This window comes from Aulonocara sp. 'chitande type north' Nkhata Bay, linkage group LG3 (genome assembly GCF_057382095.1).
Source record: "Aulonocara sp. 'chitande type north' Nkhata Bay isolate Kocher_YH1m ecotype deep benthic linkage group LG3, A_spYH_male_GT1.1, whole genome shotgun sequence".
NCBI lineage: Eukaryota > Metazoa > Chordata > Actinopteri > Cichliformes > Cichlidae > Aulonocara > Aulonocara sp. 'chitande type north' Nkhata Bay.
The window spans coordinates 16918787-16941283 of NC_141346.1; the positions used below are offsets into that span (position 1 = coordinate 16918787).

A 22497-nucleotide genomic window follows, 5' to 3' on the forward strand; every position below is an offset into this window, starting at 1 on the left:
AGTGCCACGAGGTTTCCGCACAAACTAATGAATTAGATCTAGCTGCTAATCGTTAGCATCACGGCTAATTCACATCGCTACCAATAACTTACACACTAATGACACATAGTGGGGATTAACGGCCAACTTTCCCACATTCTCTGCAACCCCGTGGACTCATCTGTAGATACATTTTAAGTTATTTACCATCTTGTATCTGCTTACCTGCAAATATATACATGGACATAGCACAGCGTTACACACTTTTGCAGTCTCACACAACTCTTATAGGCGCACTGCCTTATGGGTAGTAGCTGGGCTTATTTACTCCCGCTAGAGCTGCTCATTTTAGGGGATACTCCCTCTTGTGGTGTAACGGAGGAATAACTACGCTTCCTGCACTATGTCATTTTTGGAGACTGGGGCACACATTATCTTACCACAATCAAAGAAAATACATATTTGAACAATCAGACCATTTAACTAACTATAATATTGTAACTAAAGATTATGGGGGGGGGGGTCCTGTTTTGTCCACAATGTCTTTCTTGTCCTTACATAGTCTCAACCCATACTCTTTATAACACATGTTCACTTAGATTAATATCATACAACTGCAGTCAAAGCTTCTTCCTCTACGACAGCAGAATTCCTCCTCCTCTTTCCTCCACCCACAGACAAAGCTGTTGATGAAAACTCTCTGTTCAGTTCAGACTACAGTCATGCCACGAACTCTCCATTTGTCATGGATGGATTCTCTTGAAGTCCTCTTGTTTTTGTTTGGGATTTGTGACGCTACATGTGAGTGAAACTGAGCATCTAATGTGTTTCATGTTTGTTTGTGTAAGAGCAGCTTACTTCATCTATGGCAGTGGTTATCAAACTTTTCACAATGAGTGCCACCTCATAAAATATATGGCTCTTGAAGTAACACCCTTATGACCGACATTAACATACAGTAGTATAGGCCTATTTAACACCACATACAGTTTACACGAGACAATTTTATTTCTTATATGAATGTTATTTATTTTAACTGTCATAAGCAGGAGGTGACAACCGATGATAATAACAACTGTACTGCATTAAAACATTCTTAGCAGGTGGAATATCCAGTCTTTCAAATCAAATCAATTCAATTTTATTTATATAGCACCAAATCACAACAAAAGTCGCCTCAAGGCGCTTCATAGATACAGAGAAAAACCCAACAATCATATGACCCCCTATGAGCAAGCACTTTGGCGACAGTGGGAAGGAAAAACTCCCTTTTTTTTTTTTTTTTTTTTTTTTTCTTTTTTTCTAAATGACATCAGAAACAGCAGTATGCGACATTACGTGATGGCAGAGCTTCAGTTCATCCTTTGTCATTTTTTTTTTTTTTAATAAATAGGACAGGGGGAATGAATGAGAGAAAGAGGGGGAGAGAAAGAAAGAAAACCAAAGGGGAGAAGAGACGGTGAGAAGGGGGGGGAAGAGAGAGAGAAAAAAAAAAGAACTCCTGGGTCACCTGTATGGAGAAAAAAAAAAAAACAAACAAACAAAAACAAACAAACAGAGGAGACAGCAAACAACAAAGAGCAACATAGAGAAAACAAAGCACCATCACAATAAACTAGCTAGTCATAGATATCAATATTTACTAAATAATAAACGATATTGTGCAGCACGCAAGATAGACAGCGCACAGTGTGCTTTGAGGCAGCAGCCAAGAAAGCTTTAGTCCGCGTCTGTGAATACCCATGTGTGCATACCTGTGTGGATCAGCATGCTTGCATTCCAAAGGTTTCTCCATGTAATGATCTGCTAGGGAGTGTGGGGGGGCCACAGCCCCGTCCTCCAGGGTGTGAAGCGGGTATGGAGGAGATCAAAACTCCAGACATCCAGAGGCCCCCAGAACACAAGAGACCATGGAAGACCAACAGGAAAAACTCCCTTTTAACAGGAAGAAACCTCCGGCAGAACCAGGCTCAGGGAGGGGCGGCCATCTGCTGCGACCGGTTGGGGTGAGAGAAGGAAGACAGGATAAAAGACATGCTGTGGAAGAGAGACAGAGGTTAATAACAGATATGATTCAATGCAGAGAGGTCTATTAACACATAGTGAGTGAGAAAGGTGACTGGAAAGGAAAAACTCAATGCATCATGGGAATCCCCCGGCAGCCTATGTCTATTGCAGCATAACTAAGGGAGGATTCAGGGTCACCTGGTCCAGCCCTAACTATATGCTTTAGCAAAAAGGAAAGTTTTAAGCCTAATTTTAAAAGTAGAGATAGTGTCTGTCTCCCAAATCCAAACTGGAAGCTGGTTCCACAGAAGAGGGGCCTGAAAACTGAAGGCTCTCCCTCCCATTCTACTTTTAAATACTCTAGGAACAACAAGTAGGCCTGCAGAGCGAGAGCGAAGCGCTCTAATAGGGTGATATGGTACTACAAGGTCATTAAGATAAGATGGGGCCTGATTATTTAAGACCGTGTATGTGAGGAGCAGGATTTTGAATTCAATTCTGGATTTAACAGGAAGCCAATGAAGGGAAGCCTTCATTGTATAATATATGATATAAGTATATATATTGATTATTATATTATTATAGTATTATATTGATATTGAGATTGTGGTATCCTGTTTGGTCAGGTTCTGGATACACTGTAAAACAGATTTTTTTTTCTATGAAATTTTATTGAATTTTCCTGTTATTTTTAAATACTTGAAATATAATTACAAAAGTAGATTGTGAATTCAGGCATCACATGAGGTCATAATTTGAGTGGAATATATCGATCCAAAATACTTACTCCAGGCAAAGAATTTAAAGAACAAAAATACACCTTTATTTTGGGATGGGACGCTCAGTTTCGACACTGTGTGGAGCCCAGATATTTGGATATGTGTATTTTGTATATATTCATTTTTTTCTTTTTTTAAATGTTCTTTAAGAAGCAAAAACAAGTGCAGACTGCAGGCTTTTTTGATCACAAGTTTACTTTGTACTTTAAGCACTTGTACATATATTTAAGTTGTTACTTAAACAATTATAAGTTGTTGCTGTATCTGCAAAAATCATGTACACTAAAAAAGTCCCCCATGCCAGCATTATTTTGTGAAAATAAGCATAATTTGTCGGCAACATTTACAACTTTAGAGTAATGTATACTGCATCATGATACTATGTGACACATTGTGCTAGCTAAAGGTTGAAGCTTCATTCTGGCTGGTGTGGGATTATAATATTATTTTATGCCATGTTAGACCCGTAATTAAAGATTGTGAATTATTATGTAGTTTTAGTTTGCATTATTCTCCTGAATTAGAAGAAGCTGATAACTATCGCATTTGTTAAACTGATTTGCATTATATTAGACTGCTGATTTATTGTGAATGAATGATATTGTTTTATGATGCATTATACTGCTGAGTTATAAGAAATACTGTTTGCAGAAAGTCATCGCCTTATTTGTCTGATTAGAAGAGAACAGAACATACTGGAGTTTTCTGCCCCATCTCAGCAGGAGCAGATAAACAGGGAGCCAAGGTCGTAGCTTAGGCGCTGTGTGAGAGAAAAGCATGTGAATGTTTAGGCTTTTATGATAAGGTGGGGACACCAGAGGCTATAAGAGTTTGATCAATGCTCCACCATTTTGAGATCTGATGCTGTCTGCGTACGGTGTCCATCTCCCACGCGTGTGATCATTAAAATCATTGTTTGACTCAACCCGGCCGGACCAGTGTTGTTATTTTGGTTTTTCCTCTCGTATCCATCCCCAATATTTGAATCCGTAACACTGGCTACCTGTATGAATGTCTATTAGTCACTTAAGAATAGGGAGAGAGCGAGTAGAGAAGCACTGTATAAGAATCAGTCCACTTAAACATACTGATAATGTCTAATTGTGCCATCAGCTAGGAAAATTAGATATCTATTTTGATTACACATTAAACATTATGTAGGAGCAAGTCATGGATCATAGGTATTGATATGTAAATATCTGGATGTGAATAACTTGAGCTTATAGTACAATATATTTCTAACTAACTTGGCAACTCATCATTCACAGCACTTTCTTTAAATATTTAATTTATATTGGGGTCAAAATGAAAGAAAGACAGATGTTTAATATATATATTGGTCCCCACACTGGCTATAGAACACTTGCTCACAGATGCTTAATATTATTCATATTTTCATTCATATTTTCATACATGAGTAATGATTCAGTGATCCCTCTTTGGTTATATCATGGTGATGAAGAAGCACATGAACACAAACAGCTTCTCTTTCTGTACTTCTTCCACTTCGTGTCAGCTAACCTCGCACACGTTGCCCTGAAAGAAAAACATAAAGGTATGAAATTCACTGTGAGGCAATGTTTGACATTAACTGTTAATACCTTATCTCTGTGATCCTGTCCTTTGGAGGAAATTGATATACATATCAGAATCAGAACAAAACTAGATAAATATGTTGTCAGTGACTGCGAGTAAAGGTAGGGCTCACGATAAAGAAAAAGAAAGAAGTGAGCTTTGCCTTTGTCTAAGATTAAAATTAGCTTCAAACATTAAGAAAATGTTAGTAATACTCATTACAGGTCCTTGTAGTGGTCTTAACATTTAGATTTGCTTTTCATGTATTGACACCAGTTTTATTAAGAATTTAATTGATATGTTTTGTTTGTTGATAACTTGTCACGTCTTATTGTGTTGATACTCAATTTCACTTTTCACAGTTTGAATACTAACAAATAGTATTAAATAGTAGTAAATAAAGGGGAAGTTAGGATACAGCATAATAAGACCACACCCTTAATAATCCTGTGCATCTAAAATGTTAAAAGTGAAAGATTTCCCTTAAATACCCCAAAGAGATTCAGAACTATAGATGAGAATCGAGAAATGATTTCCAGTTGTTCAGTTCCTTGGAATTGTTTGTCAGCATGTCTGTAGATTTTCCTTATCAGTTCCAGTTGCACTTGAGCTACAATGAGCTGATTTCAGTTCACGCACAGGTGAAGAAAAATAGTGACACAGTCTACAGCTTGGATACAGACATAACATATTTTATATTGCACAAAAAGATGAAAATGCAATAGATTTATATTAGTAAATGGTAGCTATGCAACAATGTGTTTCAGGTCATTTTAGGGAAAAACCCGAAAGTAACATAATGAGTATTATAATAAATTACCTTCTCCTGGGAGTAATTAAGTAATGTACAGCAATACTTTTTTTAAAGTGTTCTGTGTAATATGTGTAATACTATGTGTGATTACTTTTTTTGAGTAACAACATCGATCACTGTCCTACATGGAGAACTATGTCCAACATGCACATATATTTGACCACTCAGCATGCAATTTGCATGAATGTAATGTCTTCGATATGCTGCTTAGTGTGAACCCAATGAGAATAAACAAGGGATCAAATTGTTAAGTGATATTGATAATGTATTCAGAATCACTACATTTTTATCAATTCCATCCCTACTCAAAACTTTGAAAAAATTAAATTGAGATATTAATATGTTTCTACTTTCCTGTAAAACTGACAGTTGTTACTCTCTTTTTCTACTGTGCTTATATTTTAAGCACCATTTGGAAGCAGTCAGTATTTTCAAATACAAAAATAATTACACCCTAAAGTCACAAGAAAACATGGTAAAAACTGGGACATTACATTTTAACAGGTAAGCTGCATTATGAAGTGCTGCCATGCTGTATAGTAACTGTATAGTCACACCATCAAAGTCTACTTTCCAGAGTGTACTCTTGTTCACACAGAGCTCACGTTGCTTATAAAATCATTATTGTGAGTGATTTTAAGATCCATGTAGATGGTAAAAATATCAGCCTTAACACAGCATTTTATCTGTTATTAGACTCAATTGGCTTCTCTCAAAATGTATAGATGTCTTTCTGAAAGTGCTGTCACTGATTTTTAAACTTTATAAATTATTGTAGGGTCTACCTTTCAACAAGTGCCTTGCGGTGACTGTTGTTGTGATTTGGCACTGTATAAATAAAATGTAATTGAATTGAAAGTCCCTAAGTATGAATAAAATGTTTACAAAGTTATGATGCTGCAATGTAATGTATGTTGTTAGTCAAGTCCTGATGAACTTTCCTTGAACTAAAGCAATGCCAAGCTGGTCCAAATCTTTACCGGAATGTTGGACTTAGCTGAGTTTAACAGTTTGATGACATTGTGTCCTGTATACTGCTTAACTAGCACCAATATTAATAACTATGTGGAATTAACATCAATTTGTAGTGGGTTTTACTTAAATGTTATCTTGTTGTTTTCTAAAATTACCATTAATAAACAGCTGTACAAGAACAATTTTACTGGATTCTAAATTTTTAAGAGAAATATAGCTGCATGTTAGCTTCTTGAGTTGAAACATAATTTTTTCATGTCATCTCACAGCTCAGTGAGGGTAGGGGTATATAAAAACGGCCTTGAGGTGACTGTTGTTGTGATATAGTGCTGTATAAAAAAAATTAATTCATTTGACATTTACTGATGCACTAGCATGGTTTATATTTCAGTGTATTTACGGTGCTGGGCCGTTCAGATCGCATCTTGCACATTGATTTGCCTCTAACAATATTTCCAGAACAGCCCTTCACCCTCTATGAAATAATTAATTTTTCTCATTTTACTCACTCAATTTCATCCAGCTCTGATTTCATGGCTTCGTAAGCTTCTTGTATTGCTCCAGCCTTCACTCTCAGGTACCGACTGGCGTCTGTCTCATGGTTGTTCAGATTTTTACAGTTTTCGATGAGCTCAGGAACCGAAAACAGAAGTCCTACTGCCCCTCTGCCAATCTGAAAGTGAGCATTTAAGAATAAGAGCTCCAGGATTTACTGCACTGAGATTAATTTATATTGAAATGTTAGTTCACATCTGAGTATGTTGTTTAGTGCTCTGATTAGTGGTTCTGGAAACACAAACATACTCTGGTCTAGCATATTTCTTAACCCCGCCCATTGTAATGGCTGTCTGATACTCACTTTTCCAACTGCTGTAGTCGATGCCTTTAAACCCAGGGAATTGGCTTTGCTGACCTTATTTTTCATGAGTTTTTCTGAGACCAACCCTGTAACAAAGTCTGAAAGCAGTGGCACCTCCGTTGTTGACTTTTTGAGGAGGTCTGATTCTGCGTCGTTCTTAAAGATCTTCTCAAGAGGCAGCTGAGATAACAGCTTGATTAAACTGTCCTTCTCCTTTAATATCAAACCCTTGCGTTTGGCCATTGCTCTCAAGATCGCCTCCTTCACATATTCTTCTGGAGAAACATTTTTACCCCGTTGCTGTCTGCCTGTTGCTTTTGTTAAGAGGGACTCCATGAGTGCTGTGATTTCATCAAGGCTTTTTGAAATATTTTGGGCCTCTTTCATAGTCCTACTTGATAAGACAGCACCAACAACATCAGAACCCACACTAGTAGCCAAACCAAGACCTGATGCCACTGCTCCTGTTCCAGCTAACAAAGGTATCGACAGTCCTCCTGTTAAAACACTTACTACACCTGCTACTGTCATGGCAGCTGCACCACCCACAGACACTGAGCTCCCGACAACTTTAGTGACATTAATAGTCTTCTGCTGTTCCTCCAATTCACTGGCTAGCTCGTTCAACTTGTCTACACTGTCCTTTTGTAGATCCATCCATGAGAAGATTTTATTCACGATCTTGTCTGCATCATCCATCTTGGTGTCACACCTACATCAGCAGCTCTATAAGAGGAAAACATAAGTACAATCAGAAATAAAATTCAAATATTTTGTGACAACATTTTTAAATTAATAACTGAATTGTAGAATTTCCAAAATTTATGAAAATGTCATGTCAATTTTTTAATTTTAAAACATAATTACATTGTCAACCGATCACCACCTGTGTGAGTTAGATCAGGTGGCGGGGGAAGATGCTGGACAGACCTGGCACTCAGGCCAATAGGCTGCCAAGCAGAGCACACCGGCTACCTGAACGCTATTCCAACAGAGTTCCATCTATCCATCCATCATCTTCCGATGGATGGATGGCCCTTACCCAGGGTCGCATATGCCCTTACCCGGGCAGCAGCACTAAGCAAAAAAGCCCAGACCTCCTTCTCCCCAGCCACTTCTTCCAGCTTGTTTGGGAGAATACTAAGGCCAGCCAAGAGATATAATCTCTCCAGCATGTCCTGGGTCTGCCCCGGGGCCTCCTCCCGGTGGGACATGCCTGGAACACCTCACCCAAGAGGTGCCCAGGAGGCATCTTTGTCAGATGCCAAAAGCACCTCAACTGGCTCCTTTTGATGTGGAGGAGCAACAGCTCTACTCTGAGCCCCTCACGGATTGCTGAACCTCTCACCCTATCTTTAAGGGAGAGGCCAGCCACCCTTCGGAGGAAGCTCATTTCTTGTAGAGATGGCACGATACCACTTTTTTATGTCCGATACCGATACCGATATCATAAATTTGGATATCTGCCGATACCGATATGAATCCGATATAGTGTTTTTTAATCAACAAAACTGTTTTTTAAAATATCTTGCTGCATTTTGCAAGTCTGCAAGTTCATACTCAAGTTTAAAACAACAACTACACTAAAGCTATTCTGTTATATCTGTATACAAAAAAATATTTCATAGTTCAGCAATACTGATCAATCTAATAAACTTAAACCTACACCATCCTCCCTATTCTGGTATTTTAAAGAGTACTTAGCGTAAATATTAAGCAACCTAACTAATAGGGTTCCAACTCCCAGCAACAACAAAAATAAAAAAATAAAAAATAGGGAACCACCCCTCACGCTCCACCTCATGATGCTTAATCGACGTAATCAACCTTAATTTGATGCAGTGTGAAAAAAAATGCACAGAAATCAATTATTTTTCAAGAAATATTAAATAGATTCAACATCTTTCTTCAACAAAATTGCAGACTGCACACATGGTACCTTCCCAAAGTAAAAAGTACTATAGCTTACTAGGGTATATATATTAGACTTAATAGTCACTATATACAGTAATTGACTTCTATTCATTTTACATCAAATTAAAACTTTGGGTGTCAGATAATTATTTATTAAAAGCTCGACATTTTAAATGAGAATAAGAAAGAAAAGTATGTCTTTGTGCCCCCTTTTCCCTGTTCATGCCCTATCGGCCCCCCTGGCTAAACTTTGCTAGATCCGCCCCTGCACAGTTACCAGCCGTCAGCTGTAGAAAAAGATCCTGGTGTAGAAAGTAATATTAAATACATTCTAACAACAGATGATCAAGGTTAAACGTGCTGCTGTTGTTCAGCCGCTGGTTTCCTCTTTCTGGTGCAAAGTGGGCCAAAAACAAACAAGAGAGACGGACTCGCAACAGAAAAGCCGATCAGCTGATCATTGAGCAGTTTCACGATTGAAGTAGCAGCCGGAGAGCGAGAGGCAGTCGCTTGTTAAGCTTAACGTGGGAATGCTTTACAAACATTCAGAGATGGACTTACACACTTGCTTTACTTCTCTCGGGATAACTTTGTCGGAGATGAAATGCCGGGTTGCTAGCGAAGCTCCACATGCTATCCAGACCACAGGTCCCGCATGCCACAGCCGCTCTATCACGTGATGCATACTGCTCCGACGTGCTAACGTTCTGAGGCGAGTTACGGCGTGTTGCAAGTTTTGGGAGGTGCTTTCGTGATATTTAATGGATCGGATTACATTTTTTATTTTTCTCCGATATCCGATCCAGTAATTTAGGTCAGTATCGGACCGATACCGATACGTAATATCGGATCGGTCCATCTCTAATTTCTTGTATCCATGATCTCGTTCTTTTCAGTCACTTCCCACAGTTCGTGACCATAGGTGAGGGTAGGGACGTAGATCGACCGGTAAATTAAAGAGAGAGCTTTGTTTTTACAATCAGCTTCACCAATTAACCTAACAATTATTGGACACTTTCTGTAAATCCAATAAACTTCATTTCACTTCTCAAATATCACTGTGTTTGTCTCCTATATCAGCGGTCCCCAACCTTTTTTGCGCCACGGACCGATTTATGCCCGACATTATTTTCACGGACCGGCCTTTAAGGTGTTGCGGATAAATACAACAAAATAAAACTAGTACCGGTACCGAAAAAAGAAGATTTATTCATAACACACGTGAAAAGACCCAGGAAAACCGAGTTAACGATAAAAACGATAACAACATAACCCTGAAAACTAATAAAAACCCTGAAAACCATACATTTCACACCTGAGCCCCAACTCTCGCGGGCCGGTACCAAACAACTCACGGATCGGTACCGGTTGGGGACCGCTGTCCTATATGATATATTTAACTGACATCTTTTTATTGTAACAACACACGATTTATATAGAAAAATAATGACTGTTAACAAGGTTGCCCAAACGTTTGCATCCCACTGTACTTAAACTCCTCCACTTGGGACAGGAACTCATCCCTGACCCAGAGTGGGCACTTGACCTTTTTCCAGCTGAGATCCATGGCCTCAGATTTGGAGGTGCTGGTCCGTATTCAAGCTATTTCACACTCGGCTGCGAACCGTTCCTGTGCGAGCTGGAGGCCATCACCCGATGAAGGCAATAGAACCACATCATCCGTGAAAAGCAGAGATGATATCCTGAGACCACCTAAGTGCCTTCCGTCACTTGGTTGGCCTAGAAGTTCTGTCCATAAAAATTATGAACAGAATGGGTGACAAAGGGCAGCCCTGACGGAGCCCATCACCAACCAGGAACGACTCCAACTTATTACCGGCTATGCGGACCAAGCTCTTGGAATGGTTGTATGGGGATTGAATGGCCCGTAGCAATGGGCCAGACACCCCCGCACTCCCGCAACACCTCCCACAGGATGCCCCAAGGGACACGGTCAAATGCCTTCTCCAAGTCCACAAAACACATGTAGACTGGTTGTGCAAACTCCCATGCACCCTCAAGTATCCCTGATCTCCTGGTTAGTGGCTTATCTGCTCTGCCACCTGAGCTACAGCCACCCACATCATCAACACTGATTGAAGAAAATAAGAACAATCCTAGATTCCTCTTCAGCACTGTAGCCAGCCCGAAAAAAAGTCAGAGCACCGTTGAGCCATTCCTTTAGCGTTAACTAGTAATGATTTCTTGAACTTCTTCACAAATGAAATTTTAATCAATACTGAAAATAAATTACCCATAATCATCTCACAGATTTAACATTATCTACAGCTACTTTTAGTACCGTTGAAATTTATGTAGACTCTTTTTCTCCAATTTATCTTTCTGATTTAACTTCAGTAATTACTTCCTCCAAACCATCAACGTGTCTTTTAGACCCCATTCCTACAAAACTGATTAAAGAAGTCCTGCCATTAATAAACCTTCTGGGGTCGCGGGACGTGCCGGCGCGTCAAAATCACATGACCAATTTACTACGACACCGCTACAAGATGCAGCACGTCAGAGTCTCCATTTCAACTTGGGTCAAAAGTGCGGACTTCAAACTATATACCAGTTTTTGAATTGTGTCGATGGGCCACGTAAAACCAGAGTTATGATAAAAAATACACGCTATGTTTTTTTCTGAACAAAACACTGGTGTTTACTGCGGGAAGGACGGTAAAAACAGCGTTTTCTACAGACAGCGCTAGCAAACACTCTCCCTTTGCAAGTGAAAAAAGAAAATACACCCCTTCCCTATTGGTGTTAGAGTTTACCATGTCAGCCAATCAAAAAAAATGATAAGGCAACATGTGACATTTGGTTGTTTAGGGAAAAGGGGAAGTTTTTAGGAGTGACACCCACGACAGAAAGCGGGCGAGCGAAAAAGAGAGAGAGAGAGTTTTCATATGTGAGACATTAGGCTTCCACCTCAGCTCTCCCTCAAAACGGAGAGTGGTGCCTGCTGCAACTCATACAGTTCAGATTCGGCTGGTATCATTGCGTGTCGGCACATGAGTTGTCATTTTGTCGGGGGTCGCTGTGTGAATGCGGAAAAGAGAGTACCCAAATGCACAACTCAGGGGTTGGCGAAGGATGAAGATCGTTTTTATTAGGAAGGCAGGATGAACACAACATGAGACTGACTGACTGACTGAAAGAGTTTTGCACCTGATCCAGCCCTAACTCTATGCTTTAGCAAAAAGGAAAGATTTAAACCTAAACTTACAAGTAGAGATAGTCTGTCTCCCGAATCCAAACTGGAAGCTGGTTCCACAGAAGAAGGGCCTGAAAACTGAAGGGTCTGTCTCCCATTCTACTTTTAAATACTCTAGGATTTTAGATTTTTTTTTAACAGACAGGTTTCAGAGGGTGAGAGTGAATGACAGTATTATTCCTACTTCACTGGCTCTCCTCAAGGATGTGTGCTTTTGCACTTGCTAAATGTTCTTTATACCAATGGCCGCAGGAGCTAGCGTGTGAGTAGGCACATCCTTAACCCTTTAATGCCATTTGTATCATATGTGATACATGAGTTTCTGAGAGAAAAAAAATGGTAATTTCAAAATGTTATGGACAAAACTCTTTCATTGTGTAACCACGGTAACCCCTGACCCCATTTCCGCCAGTCCCTTTATTGTGGCGGGAATGAACCCTGTATAAGTTGCGGGTCAATCAGCTGCTCCTCTGGCTGCTGTGTCCCTGTGGTTGGCGTACTTGTTAGATATCGACAAATTCTACACTACAGACCAGTTGACAGCGTGCAATAACCCAGCCGATTCATTCGTCTTTACACTACCTCACAATCGACTCAACGGTGAGTTATTTGTTTGTTTTGTTTTGTCACAATTAATGTAAATGCGGAGCCGCGATCGCACATCCTACAATGCCGGTAAGCTAATGCTAGGCTAGCGACAGTAAGTGCAATTACTAGATTCGTCTATTGAATATTGTTGTTTTTTGCTTATTCCATAATGGCCGAATGTTGACTTAACGTATCTAGAGTTGAACGAGTGATTTGATTTTTGTAGTTTTGTCCGTTTTGGATGTTTTTTGTTACTTTTCTGATGAAATGCCAAAACGGCCTATGAGATTTTGCATTGAGTTAAATTCCATTTAGATTATTGAATCTGTTGCGCAACACCTGTGATTAAATGAGTTTTGTAAATATATTTGATTAACTTTGGATAATGGTTATCAGCTTTGTGGCTGATATACTTTGATGGGACCCATGAGAATGTTTTTCTATAATAGTATTTTGAATGAAATTCATTATAAGAGATGATGGTTTGTTGATTGTTGTATGAAACATGGCATTAATTACTTGTCTTTGTTATTTATGTATTTATTTTGTCACAGCAGTAGAATGCTGTTTCATTTTCTTCTGTGAATGATAATTTATGTTTTTGACCTTGTTTAGGTCAGGGTTTTTTTTTTTTTTTTTTTTTTTTTTCTCCCGCGATCAGCCCTGATCAGCGCGAGATGGCGAGCCACCCGACCACCGCTACGTTGCGGTAGGAATTGTGAACCTATGGACTGAATCACAAACTGTTGACACATGACCTATCACAGGTCCATGGAACTAAAATAAATCGCATACTGGACTACACCTCATCCCACCTCCTTTTGGAACCTAATAAGCCGTTTTGTATTGTCAACATTATTTTTGATATGTATGTATGTATGTATGTATGTATGTATTTCTTTTGTACATCCGTCTATACACTTCTCATAACAAACATAATATATATATTTTGAGCTCTACTTTGGTTTCCTGTGTTTTATTCACACCCTCAGGCTCCATAGTCGAAACTTATTCTGATAGCTCATTGTCTATGAGGCTGCAGTCAGGCGCCCTGGTCCTTTAACCGAGTTACAATTGTCAAAAATTAACACTGTTGTAGGAGCCATTCTTGGGTTAATACCTTAGGTGGTCACTAGAGGTCACCTTTTTCTGTTTTGATTATGTAATGTAAAGGTATTTAAGGTAGATGCACGTAATCGGCGTCAGGTGTGTCATTGAGAAGGCAAACAGTTTGTGACCGTTGCGCTGTTATGCTAAGTCAATACGGAATAAAGACCAAAAAGGACAAGATACATACTGCTGGATTTATTGGACTGTGAACTTAATTCATGCATACCAGTGACATCGCGTCATCCCCGTTAACGACCACCTCAGTGGCTTCAAGCGTAGGCTTAGCCTCTACAACTGTTATTAACAAAAAGTTGCCAAAAACTATGGAACGCCAGGACTGCCATAATGAATTAATTAAATACACCATTAAATAATTAATTAAATGTGGCAATAATTAATTAAAATTGGAATTAATTAATTAAATAAATAGTTATGATATATGGAATTAATTAATTATTGACACATTTAATTAATTATTTATGTATTTCACGTTTTAATTAATTATTGACACATTTAATTAATTAATTATTGACATATTTAATTAATTATTTATGTATTTCACATTTTAATTAATTATTGACACATTTAATTAATTATTGACACATTTAATTAATTATTTAATGATATATTTATTTATTTCATTTTGGCAGTCCTGACGCCTGGCTCTCATCATGAAATAATTTTATCTGTCAGCCTCACCCATCAAACTCAGGGGGCGGGGTTAACGCTGATCGAGTCAAAACCATTGCTTTGGCCTGGTGGCCATTGTTTCTAGCACACAACAACCGGCATGTGGAAGCTAACAGAACTGAGCTTTGAAAAACCCTGTTTGTGTGTTACCAAATACCGTTTTAATATTTTTTTAGCCGAGAATGTAGTGGTTTAATCTTCATGTGTCTGGTCGGTTTGTCAAGATACAGCCTCTTTGCAAAAGTGTTTCGATGATTTCGGAGATGTCGTCCCAGTCTCACGGCAAAGCGTGGGATAGACCCGCTCGCCTCGCAAGCAATCCCACCGACAAAGCGCAGGCCCCGGTACACAGCTGTAGTAACCCCCGCTGACTTCTTTTACTGAGGTTATATTTATCGGTGTTTTATTTCCTGATGTTCTTATGTGTCCTACGTGTTTCAGTCGCCAATTCTGAATTATAACTAACATTAAAAACATGTTTAAGGAGGAGAGAGAGCAAATAAATCTGTTTAACATCTGCTCTTTGGGTTTTTGTTCAGTAATCAGCGTGACCTGTGTATAAACACATAAAAGAGATAACGTTGGTGTTTCCTCATGTAGTAACTGCTGGCTTTAACTGTACAAAGGTTGTTCGACACTATGAAACACATACAGACTTCATGATGTTCGGCTAATATTTTTATTGTGAATATTAATCATGCTGACCTCGCTCTGTACACCACGCAGCGAGGTCAGCATATCCACGATATCCTCAGCTCCATGAGTTAACACAAAGTTTCCCAGCTGACTATCTAACTGCCAACTATTCCAGAGACGTGAAAATATACAGCATAAAGAAAAGTGTAAGAGACTCAGCAGCAGATTAGAATAACAGTTTGTGGCGTGAATAAGACACGGCGGGACCACGGAACAACGTTCAGAGTCATCTTTATTTACATCTCACCACACCACAACACCCCCAAACCCCTCAGTCCCCGTGTTTTTAACTAGGCGGGCGTGATTAAGGATGCCGTGCAGGTGCGTCCGCCCTCCCTGCACGGCACCGCAGACCACGCCCCACCACATACCCCCATCGCCCGATTGAGGCCGGGGAGCCATCCGGCCGAACCTACTCCCCCACCGCCAGTGGGAGAGGGAATCAGCCCGGACAGCTGGCACCCCCAGGCCCCGGCCAAGCGACGGGGAGGTGCGAGTTCAGGCGGCCGCCCGCGAATCCAGCGGCGCAGGCAAAGCTGGTTCGGAAGTCGGACACGTGACAGGTGCACCCGGCGCGGCCGGCACAAGCGTGAGCCCCAGCTCACAGGTGGCTGGGCAGAGGTGTGGCGTGTACAGGCCTCTGGTGGTGGTGAGGCCGGTCTGGCGAGCACGGCGATCTCAAGCGTGGCGCCCGCCTCGCTCGCCAGTTCCACTCGAGCAAGCTCCCCTGGCACTGGGACCTCCAGCTCCTTGCGCGGCCCCTCCGTCACCGCTGTCGCTCCCTGCTGGAGCAGCCCATAGCGCGACTCCTCCGTCACTACTGCTCCCTCCGCCGCCACTCCCGGCTCGAGCAGCCCCTCGTGCAGCTCCTCTTTCTCCAACCGGCGCAGACCCTCGCGCACCTCGTCTGCCGCCTCCGGTTGGAGCGGCTCATCCACCACTCCCGGCAGGAGCAGCCCTTCACCTGGCTGTTCCCCCTCCTCCGGCAGGCGCAGATCCCCGCGCGCCTCGTCTGCCACCTCCGGCTGCTGAGGTGCCTCACGCGGCTCCTCCACCGCTTCACTGTCCTCGGGACACACCTGTGGGGGTGGCGCCCAGGCCCAGAGCAGCGCCGCCAGCTCCCCAATCCTTTCCAGGTGCCGCTCGGACTGGTCCTGCAGCTCTTCCTGCTGGCGACGCACCTCCGCCGCCTGCTCCCGCTGGGCGGCCGCCATTTCGGCCACCCTCTGGGCCAGCTCCTCCATTCCCTGGCTCCGATATGGACCCGCCGTGCTGCCTCCTGGGTTTCGGCACCAATGTGGCGTGAATAAGACACGGCGGGACCACGGAGCAACGTTCAGAGTCATCTTTATTTACATCTCACCACACCACACCTCAGTCCCCGTGTTTTTAACTAGGCGGGCGTGATTAAGGATGCCGTGCAGGTGCGTCCGCCCTCCCTGCACGGCACCGCAGACCACGCCCCACCACACAGTTATACATTTAATAAATCACCAAATGAATCCAAGAAACGAGCAAACCTGTTCCGACAATTTGAATTTGTATTCCCTCAGCTGCAGACTCGCTGCTGTTTAAATGTTTGAAAAGGAAGATTAGATATAAACAAACGTCAAACATAGACTCAGTCTGCCTTCACATTTGATATGAGGCCAGCACGTATAGTGGCCTCAGCAGGCTATTACTGAAATACACGTGCTATATCATAAACTATGATATAAACAGGGAGGTCCTATTAACATGTTTAGTTTTAAAGGACACCTTCCTGCCTTTAGTCTCATTCATGAGCAGTATTCGTTTTCTTCTAACATCCAGAAGTCTGCACCATGTGTTTCATAGTTTGTAACAAGCCTTTGACAGGTAAACATAACATGACCGAAAAAGCAAAAAAAAAAAAAAAAAAAAAAAAAAAAAAAAAAAGAGAGAGAGAGTGTTGACATAAGAAGAGAAAATGCTCTCAATTATGGAGACAGGCAAATGGTTCATTTATGTTTGATGTGTGTTTATTCCTCCCTAAATATCGTCGGTGAAGTTTGCCATGCACGTCAGATTTTCCTGCGCATTTTTATACCTCTGCCAACAGAGAGAGAAAAAAAATCACATTCTAACAGACAGCTGGTGCTTAGAATACAGTTGAATAACTATTAAAAAACAGATGATATTTAGATGATAGTTCAGTCTAACACATGTGCCAGTGGTTCATTAAACGTCTGTGAAACTATGCAGTTATGAAACGTAACTTTAACCTCAGCCAAACCGATTTGCTCAGTTGTAAATAAAACAGCGAAGTAAACGTGACCCGACAGACAGAACCTGAGTGAATGAAGTCCAGCGTTTAACCACTGAGAGCTAAAACTCAGCTGAGGTTTGAAAGCTGTGTGCTGGTGATTGGACATCAGCCGCTGATGAAGCTGTTCGCCTATAAAGTGCTCTGTAAGGAAACAAGCTCCAGCAGCTCTGCGCTCGGGGAAAATACTATATTTACTTATCTTGTGCAGTTAAACTGTGACTATCACCAGGTAACTAGGCGTGTTTCTTGAATTAGCAGCAGGTGTTAAACAGCTGACAGATGAGGAGGAGGATGCATGCAGGTAAACTGAGGGTCTGCTGAGCTGATCGCTGGTTTCGTGAGAAAAATGTCAGCTCGTTCTTTATGTTACAGAGACACAAGACCAGGCGGAAAGAGACGATCGTTCGGTGAAAATGAGAATCTGCGAATGCAACATGTGGAACACGGAGAGTGGAATATGTAAACAAACCGGTTAATGTACCCCCTCGGTGCGCTCTGCATGCTAACTGTTAGCAGAGCTAGTGAAATCTCTGAAAACATCTGAGCACTTTTGCAAACATGTTCTATGTTGACAACCTGACCAGACATACGGCGCGACATTCGCGGCTAAAACACTGTTAAAAGTGTAGCTGGTGACAGAAAAACGGCCTGTGATTTGATCTGCATTCTGGGATAACTGGCTGCCCCAAGTCTACACAAGCAATCGATTATCTAGGATCGACCTGTTTTGACTTACTTTGCACGGCAACCAATCAAATGTTAGAGAAGCTGCATGGGCAGCGTTAACCCCGCCCCCTGAGTTTGATGGGTGAGGCTGACAGATAAAATTATTTCATGACGAGAGCCAGGCGTCAGGACTGCCAAAATGAAATAAATAAATATATCATTAAATAATTAATTAAATGTGTCAATAATTAATTAAATGTGTCAATAATTAATTAAAATGTGAAATACATAAATAATTAATTAAATATGTCAATAATTAATTAATTAAATGTGTCAATAATTAATTAAAATGTGAAATACATAAATAATTAATTAAATGTGTCAATAATTAATTAATTACATGTGTCATAACTATTTATTTAATTAATTAATTCCAATTTTAATTAATTATTGCCACATTTAATTAATTATTTAATGGTGTATTTAATTAATTCATTATGGCAGTCCTGGCGTTCCATAAAAAACAGCCAATCTATCAAATGTGATAAATAACATTTGTAATAAACAACATGATAATGCAAGGAAAATGTTTGTGGATTTTGTTAGAAGGGTTAAACACAAGTGTTAAAGTAAAAGTTTTTTTTTCCAACAGTCCTCAGGATATGTAACAGCAGCAATAAGTTTTTATTTTGGATGATAAAGTGCTCAGCTGTATTAAATAATAAACACAGCAGTTTGTGAACTTTGTGTCATAGATAACCGTATCAACACTCAGGTTGATATCAACCTTTCAGGATGGGGTGAGTGAGGTCACATTCAGGTGAAATAAATGTTAGTTGACTTTGTTTCTTACTGCTCCTCCCTACCTTTGCACGTACGTGTTATTTTTAGTTTAACACAGGTGACCAAAGTGGTTTTGTGCAGGAAATGTGACTAATACAGAATTTGTTATAGACAGCCAACCAAACCCATATGGAAAAGAAATAGTAAAAACTTACATGATTTACTCATGAAAGTGGCCACTTTCTCATTACTTTCAAATATTGTTTTAGTAAGTATCCAAAACATACAAGTTTCATTGTATAATTTTTTTCAAGGGATCTTATAACTGTTTTCACTCTTGTGTGCTTTTCATACAAGTTTCACACAAGACAGATACAAACTTTATAAGATTTATATATATCTTTTCCATATGGGAAGACTGCAGTGGACCCTTACTGAGTTAAAGTCAGGAGAAAGCATAATTACTTACAAATTCAATTCAATTTAAATTTCAGTTCACTTAAATTCAGTTCTAATTAATTTATACAGCGCCAAATCACAACAACATCTCCCTTAAGGGAGTTTATATTGTAAACTAGACTCTACAATAAAACAACTGAGAAACCCCCAACAATCATATGACCCCCCCTATGAGCAAGCATTTTGGCAACAGTGCAAAGGAAAAACTCCCTTTTAACTCTGTTTTAAAGTTCCCCAATTGTCTATAAAGCTCACATCATTTTTTTGGACACCACTCAGACAGCTAGCAATTTAAGGAGAACATGTGGCTAAACATGTCATGAAGATGTCACTCCTGGTCCGATTGGGGAGGACACCAGAGAAAACTACAGTTTGTTTTGACAAATTTACACATCGATTCAATATTGATTTTAATGACCTCCGATTGATGTAACCAGGTGTCATTACTGCCAATGTGAATTACAGTTTTATGGAATTTCCATTTGTGTTTAGCCAGCAGTTTTAAATTTCCTCAGTTTTGCCTGCTCTGGCCCCTGGAAGACAATTGACTATGGTTGCTGGTGTCTCTAGCTTCACATGTCTGAGAACAGAATCACCGATTACTGGGGTTTGATCCCCTGCAGGCATGTCATTGAGTGGGGAAAAGCAGTTAGACACATGAACAGGCTGATGGTGTACCTGGGGCTTCTGTTTAAGACTACGCTTCCTTAATCCCTCAGATGGGTTTTAAAAATCTCCAAAGATCAGAAATGTTTAACAGCAAATACAACTCAGATTCAAACAAGATGAGAGTTTATTGTTGATCTAGTGATTACATGCACAGAGCAGGACATAAACATTTGAAATGACATTTTAAACTGAGAGAAAAAATTCTATTACTCACTGTGTCTCAGACTTCGTTTTCACTAAAACATCCACCTGCACTCAACTTTACTTCCTCCTATACCCATAATATTGTCAGGCTCCACCTTTACCTGGAAATACCTGAGTGATACCAGGAATAAGGAGCCTGTGATGATTTTCAAAGCAAAGCTGGAAAATCTGAATAACTGTCATTTTTCATGATTATGTCTGTGAAGGTTCTCAGTCATCCAGGTCATCGTAGTCATGATTATGTCCTCCTGAAACCCAGCCTATTCATTGTGTCCTCTGTAGTAGCCAAGTGTTAAAGTGAAAGACATTTTTTCCTTGGTCCTCAGGAGGATATGTAACAGCAGCAATAAGTTTTAACTTTGAATGATAAAGTGCTCAGCTGTAGTAAATAGTAAACACAGCAGTTTGTGAACTTTGTGTCATAGATAACTGCCCACATAGCAAGCAGGTCTGACCCAGTGGTCCTTTGCTGTGCTGCTGTGGAATACAGCCAGAGATAAATAACAGGTATGATTCAGTGCAGAGAAATCTATTAACACATAGTGAGTGAGAAAGGTGACTGAAGAAGAAACACAATGCATCATGGGAATCCTCCCAGCAGCCTACACCTATTGCAGGATAGCATAGCACGGTGGTTCCCAAACTTTTTTTGCTGGGCCCGCTTTTGTTTTACAAGAAAAATGTTCGCGCCCCCCCTCGTGCGCACACACGCACGCACGGACACATCCTCCAACCACACACACCCATATTTTGCTCCATTGCAGTTTATTTCACACCTCAAACATTTAGTAAACAATTAAGCAAATACAAGTAATCTGCAATAAATTACAGGTAGTAAGAAAATAAACGACTAACTCTTTTACGCTACATCCACACCTACACGGGTATTTTTGAAAACGCAGCTGTTTCGTCCACACGTAAACGGTGTTTCGAATCACCGAAAACTGAGATTTTTTAAAGCTCCTTTTTTGCGTTTACGTGTGGACGAGGAATACAGAGTTCGTCACGCAACGTCAAAGGTATGTGCCTTTTTTACATCAGCTGTGCGCCACGTTATTGCTTACATGAGATGAATTGCAGAATAGCAGGTAGAGACAAAATACTGTTAATCTGCAGTTTTTACACACTTACATACACACATGCAGCTACTGTCCCTCCATTTACAAAGGCAGAGGCGTCACAATGTAATTATTTTACATGTAGTTGTTTTTTTTTTCCCTGTGTAGTAATATTCAACATTGCTATCAATACATTTTTCAATCCCTCTGCAAAAAAGGTTCAACAACATAAACAACTGTTGGATGCTGTTTGTCCGTGATTTGAACCGGGGGAATAAATGGTGGCAGGATCAGCCTGATGTTATTTGTATCCCACTGTAACTTTACTGTATAAAGAGCTAACATCTCCAAAATGTCAGGAGTAGTTAGTGTTTGTGAACTAAAACTCAAGAATGTACGATACTGTTTGTCCGTGATTTGAAGACCCCAGCGCTGCTCCCGACGAAGGGAAAACCAAGCATTGTTTTTTTGTTTTGTTTTTTCCTTTTCATATCCCCCCCCCCCCCCGCAATGGCTCTGGGCCCCCCCTAGGGGGCGGGCCCCACACTTTGGGAAGGTCTGGCATAGCACATCTAGAGGTCTGTTTCACCCAGGTTCCCGACAACATCCTCCCAGTGTGCAGTGTGTTGGTTCTGCTCTTCAGCACACATGCTACAGAGGGGGAACATCAGTTTTCTGTGGCACCTGTGGGGAGGGACTGGGTGAAACAGACCTCTAATTAGGAGTACTGAGCATTTAACAAAGCCAAAATAATTTTCTAGCCTGTCAAAGTTGTTGTAAATGATTTGTGGGTGTCCTACAGGATAAGCTTTTTTAGACTGCACTGTGGGATAGAGGCTGGTAAAGTCATAGTAAAATATTTTTTCATCACATGTAGTCTTGTGGTATAGTTTCATGGCATCCACTTTATCACAAAATATGCGATGCAGCAGTCCATAGGATGCCTTGAGAAACGTGTGCAGCCATCATTGAGTTGCATAAAATGGCTACACAGGCAAGTATATTGTGGCTACTAAGGAAATAGGTTCAATTCATGTTAAAAAGGCTTCAGGGCGTCTAAGAAAGTCCAGCAAGCGCCAGGATCGTCTCCTAAAGAGGATTCAGCTGCGGGATTGGAGTGCCACCAGTGCAGTGCTTGCTCAGAAATGGCAGCAGGCAGGTGTGAGCG

General features: G+C 40.6%; 1 protein-coding gene across 1 annotated transcript; it reads right to left on the reverse strand.

Annotated features, from left to right (window-relative positions):
* Positions 1–3652: 3652 nt before the first annotated feature.
* LOC147334235 (uncharacterized) lies at positions 3653–20387 on the reverse strand. Its single transcript, XM_086286619.1, has 4 exons — positions 20282–20387; positions 6989–7714; positions 6639–6802; positions 3653–4301 (listed from the first exon to the last, which is right to left on the reverse strand). Exons 2-4 carry the CDS (start codon positions 7685–7687, stop codon positions 4214–4216), a joined length of 951 nt encoding a protein of 316 aa, XP_086142745.1. The 5' UTR covers positions 7688–7714; positions 20282–20387; the 3' UTR covers positions 3653–4213.
* Positions 20388–22497: the final 2110 nt, after the last annotated feature.

What these genes read in the sequence shown, in the direction of transcription:
- LOC147334235 (XM_086286619.1), bottom strand. Translation starts at nt 7,687, where the DNA reads ATGGATGATGCAGACAAGATCGTGAATAAAATCTTCTCATGGATGGAT. An exon ending in CGACTACAGCAGTTGGAAAA is followed by an intron (nt 6,803 to 6,988) that starts GTGAGTATCAGA and finishes GCTCACTTTCAG; the next exon opens with ATTGGCAGAGGGGCAGTAGG. An exon ending in TCAGAGCTGGATGAAATTGA is followed by an intron (nt 4,302 to 6,638) that starts GTGAGTAAAATG and finishes TTTTTCTTTCAG; the next exon opens with GGCAACGTGTGCGAGGTTAG.